Genomic DNA, 6,748 nt, shown 5'->3' with positions numbered 1-6,748 from the left:
TGAAACTCAGATTTTATAGTACTAAAAAAGATAGAAAATTTTTACCACTATCAAAATTCAGATTTTGATGTGTCCTGCAAGATCACATCCAAACACCACATAGCTTAATGAAGTATTTCACCTCAGTAAGAGTAATTTAAAATAATCTAAAGAATAATAAATATGGGTAGGCATAGAACAAAAGCTAAATCAGAACTCTGGAAATTGCTGATACCATATATATAGTCCTACCACAACAGTAAAAAAATAACATACAACTAAGTAGTTTAAAAAATAGTTAATTAATAAGTAGCGTGTTACAACCATAGTGTTGTTGTTATTATTATTATTATTATTATTATTATTATTATTATTATTATTATTATTATTATTATTATTATTATTGTTGTTGTTGTTGTTGTTGTTGTTGTTGTTGTTGTTGTTGTTGTTGTTATTATTATTATTATTATTATTATTATAGTAGTGGGATAGCCACCTTCTTAGGTAGTTACAGGCACTTAAGGTAGTGGGTTAGTGGGTTGTTTTATGTTATTATGTATAAATACCTACCTATGTAATTGAAGAAGGGGGGGACTTTTTGGAAATTCAGAATTTAGGCTTTCTATTAAGGAAAGATTGGGGAGAAGAAGCACTCCAGAAACGCTTCAATTCATTTGTGTTCTTAAGTTCCTAAGCCTGTGACACGATCCTAATATCTCGGTCCATAACATTTAGTATCAGAACCAACGTCATGGGCGATCATACACTGGCAGATGCCATTCAGAACCTCCAGACCACGGTCGAGGCTATGAGGGTTGATCAGGAGGCTATGAAGGCTGATCAGGACGAACTCCGAGCTATGTTCCGGCAGTTCTTGGCCGGAAAAGAGGCTGCTTCCAGCAGCCACAACGCGCCCTCTCCTCCTTCGGCGGAGGAGGCACCACCACCGCCACCCTGCTGCCACCACCATTGCCCCCAAATTTACCAGGCTGGAGTTTCCCCGTTTCGACGGGCGAGAGGACCCCTCCGGCTGGCTTCACCAGTGTGAGCAGTTTTTCCGGGTACAGGGCACTCCCGCCAGCGATTTTGTCAGCCTGGCGGCCTTCCACCTGACCGGGGTGGCGCAACTATGGCATTTCCGGCTAGAGATGGAATAACCGGAACTTACCTGGCTTCAGTTCAAATAACGTTGTTACCTGCGCTTCGGACCTGGCCTCCGAGGTAATGCGTTGGGTTGTCTCGCCAAACAGAACCAGGGAGGCCGCCCCATCGCAGACTACGATGATGACTTCCAGACGGCGCTGCTTCGTACGACGATGATTCGCCATGACCAAGTCGTCGACCTCTACACTGCGGGATTGGACGACTGGCTACGCATCGATGTTGAAAATCAGCGTCCGCCGAACCTGGATGTCGCCATCAACCTCACCAGATCTTACTCTCGCCGCCAGCTCTCCGTACCCGAACACTGTCCGCGACTGAGTCCGGCATTCTCGTCCTTCGCAGGTACGACTTCGTTGCAACCTGGACAGTCGGCACCGGCGATCTCTGCAGCGACCTCCGCGAACAGCTTCCGCGTCGCGAACCCTAGGCCGGCTCCATCGTCGGCCTCCTCCGCCGGCGGTCCACGCGGGTCCTCTTCCTTCCCCACTGAACGGCGCCTCTCGCGATCTGAGTACCAACATCGACGCTCCAAGGGTCTATGTTTTACTTGTGATGAGCGCTGGACTCCCGGCCATTCTTGTGCACATTTATTTTGTGTGGTTATTGATGAGGCTGAAGGGAATATTGGGCCCAACCCAGCTGGACAACCAGGTGGTCCATTTGAGCATCACGTGACTGATTTTGGCTAGTCCGAATACAACACTTTTGGGTTCTAATAATAGACTATGTTCCATCACCTTGAGGACAAGGTGATTTTTGATGGGCGGGGAAATGTTACAACCATAGTGTTGTTATTATTATTATTATTATTATTATTATTATTATTATTATTGTTATTATTATTGTTATTATTATTATTATTATAGTAGTGGGATAGCCACCTTCTTAGGTAGTTACAGGCACTTAAGGTAGTGGGTTAGTGGGTTGTTTTATGTTATTATGTATAAATACCTACCTATGTAATTGAAGAAGGGGGGGACTTTTTGAAAATTCAGAATTTAGGCTTTCTATTAAGGAAAGATGGGGGAGAAGAAGCACTCCAGAAACGCTTCAATTCATTTGTGTTCATAAGTTCCTAAGCCAGTGACGCGATCCTAATATCCCGGTCCATAACATAGCGCACCATAAAATGCATATCTAAACGGGTATGAGAACTCAAACACAACAAAGGCAATGAAGAGACATACCAGGCTAGCCAATGAATCCAAGCCACCATCATTAGATTGCAAACGATAGCCTGTTTTCCACCCATTACGAGTTGCAGGACCACTTTGAACCGCAACCCACCAAGCCTAATGAAATCCAATCTTCAGTTCAAACACCATTTGAGATGTGTAAGTGATTTTCTAATGAGTCTACGGATGAACCTAGTGGCTTAGTTGGCATAATTGGCTGAAGAACGGAATCATTACCACTGCTACCAGAGGATTATCAACAAAATCATCAGTTATCTGTTATACATCAATATATGTTATATCTTACTCACAATTTCTCAACTGTGTCATAACGTATTTCAACCCAGTGGTGTTCCTGCTAAAGAAAACTAACAGTCACTTTGGGTACAATACCTATAACAATTTGCCACGCCCACGCTTATCTTGGGAATTGGGATAATTGTCTTCAAGTTCATATGAAAGCTTCTTATAAGTATGGCCATCGATAAGATCCTTGTCATGCAACTCCTTCAAAAAACTCATAGCATTATGTACACTCTGTTGCCGGCATATTTCATCAGCCACTGTCTTGTACGTAATGAAGTCAACTGATCGTTGATTGTCATTCATCTCCCGCAATAATTTTACTGCATTTTCTACCTCTCCACCCAAAGCTAAAGCGTTCACCAGTGAGTTGTAAGATTTGCTACTGGGAATGAATCCTTTCCTTTTCATTTCATCACAGAGTTCTGTCGCATTCTTTGTTCTACCTTGTGCACACAATCCATGGATCAGATAATCATAGGAAAAAGAGTTTGGATGGCACTTATAGACAACACCCATCTGGTGAAATATCCTCAGAGCATCATTCACATGAAGTGAAAGAACATATCCTTTTATCATAGAATTCAAGGAAAAGATATCTGGTTCAACCCCATCATTAATCATCTGTTTAAATAGGCTACGAGTGGTCTCCATATACAGGTGACTTATATAAGAATTCTTTCCGTTACTCAAAAGTGCAGCAAAAAGAATATTGTAAGTTCTTATTGACGGCCTGCAATCCAATTTCTTACTGTTCTGCATATGCTTAAATATATTTACAGCTCTAGTCAACTTCCTAGCTTCTGTGAAGTAGTATATCATAGTATTGTAAAGTGCCTCAGAACCAATAGAGGGAACAGCAAGCACTTGATTGACAACAACATCCATCTCCTGATACATTTTCACTGCACCAAGCCTCTGTATGGTTATGTGGAACGTTGAGGCATCATGCCTGAACCTATGTTGAGTTGATGCCCAGTTGAACAATTCTAAACACACCAAAGGATCTTCTTCTACATTCATGACATTGAACAGCTCCTCAGGGGTAAATCTAGGTGGAAGTTGAGATATTGCCCTTTGAACCCGGGATTCATCAAGAACAGGTTTGGCAGCAGCCAAAGCTCTTTTGCGCATCCTCCTTCTCAGAGACCTTGTTGGGGGGGCCCTCAGGCGTCGGATTGCATCAGAAGAATAGAAAGAAACTGGAATAAAGTTTATCATAGATGCATTAAAACATTCTTTCGCCAAAAGCGTTACAGATTTTGACGAATTGTGTAATTGCCGCTGAAAATGGCATGTACTTGAGTAATGGGAATGGGCATTTATAAATAACTTCTCACATTTGGAGATCAAGGAAACACATACATTTGGATGATTTGCTATTACCATACCCCGATACATGGTTACTTTACTGGAGCATAACAGCTGGAGGCAATGCCTAAACATTGAGAGCATATCAAAATGAATAGAAATTTATCAAGAAAACTTCTGAAGAATGAGATAAATACTATTACGGAGTAATTGCTAACTAAACTTGACAGCTAGAAATCTAGAATACAAAATAATGCTTTTTAGGTGTTAGATGAAACTTCAACCTAAACTATCAAAGATAGAATTAGAATGATATGGACTTTCTAGCTACTGCTGATGCGAAAGGTAAACAATTGCTCACAATTACGCTCAGAGGGGAAGATGATAGAGATTGAAGACAAAGTCACAGGTCTGAAATACTGAGTACTAATTACAGGTCTGAACTACTGAGTACTAATTAATTATGATTTTTAAAATTTTTTAAATTAGGATTAAGGCGGTTTGACAAGAGCTTATTTTTTGAAAACACAAGAGCTTATTTAGGAGACTAAACAATAAATACATTTAATTAGGAGACTGACAAGAGCTTATTTAAGTGGTAATGTTTGATAATGTTCCAAAAATAAGATAGTAACTTTAAAATAATAGCAAACAAAAAATATTTTCCCATATAACTGAACAATAAATACAGTTTGTATCAATTCATAATTTATAATTCACAATCACAATACACCATTTATAATTTACAAATAAGCATTAACACTTCACAATTAGCCAATTCACCAATTTAGAATTTATGATCACAATTTGACAATTATATATTTATATGTTCTAAATAAACCTCACAAATCCATTTTTGACAAATTTAATAATAAAATTTGATACAAAATTTAGGGATTTACTGAAGTAGGGTAAAGGTTCGAACCTGAGGAGCTGCAAGCTGCTGTCGTAGGATTTACGACTAGTCGGAGTGGACAGCGGTCGAGGGAGCTGCTGACTGAGACAAATACACGGCGAAGGCCGCCGCGATCCAGCGGCGGTGTGGCTGGGATTCCGCGAAGACGGAGTGGTCCGGCGGCTTTCTCCTTGAAGTTTGCTTGAATGGTTGCTGAAATTTGAATGTGGGTTATGCGGTAGAAGGTTGAAGCCGTGGATACTGAAGAGCTGCGTAGAAGATCGGAGAATACATAATACAGGGAGGACTGCTCGCCTGAACAACCATTTATTCATTTTACCCTCATTTTTAGTCTAATTAATGTTTATTTTTAGTAATTGAATATTTAATTCTTAAAATTTTATTTGTAATATATTAAAATTTTAATATTTGATATATTATTTAAAAATTATCATTAGTTCAATCCTTTACTTTGAGTATGAAGCAATCTTAAATCTTATGATTGGAACCTTAACAATATCCGAAGAGTTATTTTTCATTCCGAACAATTTAACCATCTAAAGAGTTAATTTCTCATCCGAAAAGTTAATCTCGAACATTAAATTTTCAGAAATCAATCCCTCAGTTCCAACTTTTCACATAACCCTTATTTCCCACTATATATTCCAACCCGGAAAGATTGCTAACTTTTTTGATAGCTACATATAACATGCATCCTTATCTGATCACGTCTGAATCACTCCATTAATTCCATTTACTTTTTTTAAAGGCATCAAATTAAATATGGAAGCTGATATGAGCACCATAACAAAACATACAAAATAAATATCAGCTATGTTTTTAAATTTGATCAAACATATAGTAATAAGTATTTTGCAATCAAATTATTCAAATTCAACTCCAATAAATATTCATAAAACAAATCTAGGATAACTCATTAATTACTTCTAAGAATAGAATTATAAAAAATAACAACTACAATTATGAAACAAATGTAATAATAAAATCTATCTATTAATATAATTAGTACAAATCTAATAACTTCTAACTAATAAGAATTAGAAACAATATCGTGGACTTACTCATCGCCGCTGTCATCATCATCATCATCACCATCATCACTATCATCATTATAATCATCATCATCATCATTCTCGGCAGAAGAGAAGTGGAAGAAGCAGGAAAGGATAACCTCCATAAATTGAATCCATTCATATCATCATTATAATCATCGGCAGGAGAGAAGTGGAAGCAGTAAAGGATAACCACCATAAATTGAAAAGCTATAATGATACCTATAAACATGAATAGAATTGAAATAAAGTCCATATTTCTGAAATTAAACCAGATCAATGTAGCAACCTTGAAAAATATGATTAATTATTATATCTAAACAGCTTGAAGAATGATCTAAATAGCTTGAAGAATGATGAATAAAGTTATCTCCGATCTAACAAGGGTTTATATAGTATTAGCTAGTTATTATGTTTAACAATTTCAGTATGATTGGAAAACCCTAAGTTAATCTTAAACCAATTAGAATTTTAGTATTAAAAGAAAGCTCGCTCTAACCAACTAAGCTATTACTGTTAATAACTAGGGGTGTAAACAAATCAAATAAAAAAAATTCGATTCGTGATTCGAATTCGAATATTTCGAATACGAATCCGAATCCGAATACTTTTTTCGATTCGAATATTTCTCAAATATGAATACGAATTAGAGTGTATTCGATTCGAATATATTCGAATAGTATTCGAATATTTTATGCTATATAAATATAAATTTTTATTACATTTTATCTTAATTTATTAAAGAATTTTTGTAAAAAATTAAGTTAGGCATTTCGAATTCGAATATTCGAGTCGAATCGAATATATTCGAATAAGCTGGTCGAATCGAATACGAATAAAATTTGATA

The 6,748-nt window shown here is 37.3% G+C and overlaps 1 protein-coding gene across 1 annotated transcript; it reads right to left on the bottom strand.

Moving 5' to 3' along the window:
• Positions 1–2,266: 2,266 nt before the first annotated feature.
• Positions 2,267–5,137, bottom strand: LOC109147085 (pentatricopeptide repeat-containing protein At2g27800, mitochondrial-like). Its single transcript, XM_019294735.1, has 3 exons — positions 4,858–5,137; positions 2,712–4,059; positions 2,267–2,594 (listed from the first exon to the last, which is right to left on the bottom strand). Exon 2 carries the CDS (start codon positions 4,020–4,022, stop codon positions 2,712–2,714), a length of 1,311 nt encoding a protein of 436 aa, XP_019150280.1. The 5' UTR covers positions 4,023–4,059; positions 4,858–5,137; the 3' UTR covers positions 2,267–2,594.
• Positions 5,138–6,748: the final 1,611 nt, after the last annotated feature.

The sequence above is a fragment of the Ipomoea nil genome, unplaced genomic scaffold (genome assembly GCF_001879475.1).
Source record: "Ipomoea nil cultivar Tokyo-kokei standard unplaced genomic scaffold, Asagao_1.1 scaffold1971, whole genome shotgun sequence".
Classification (NCBI taxonomy): Eukaryota; Viridiplantae; Streptophyta; class Magnoliopsida; order Solanales; family Convolvulaceae; genus Ipomoea; species Ipomoea nil.
This window is presented reverse-complemented; position numbering and strand designations above follow the sequence as displayed.

What these genes read in the sequence shown, in the direction of transcription:
- LOC109147085 (XM_019294735.1), bottom strand. Translation starts at nt 4,022, where the DNA reads ATGTATCGGGGTATGGTAATAGCAAATCATCCAAATGTATGTGTTTCC.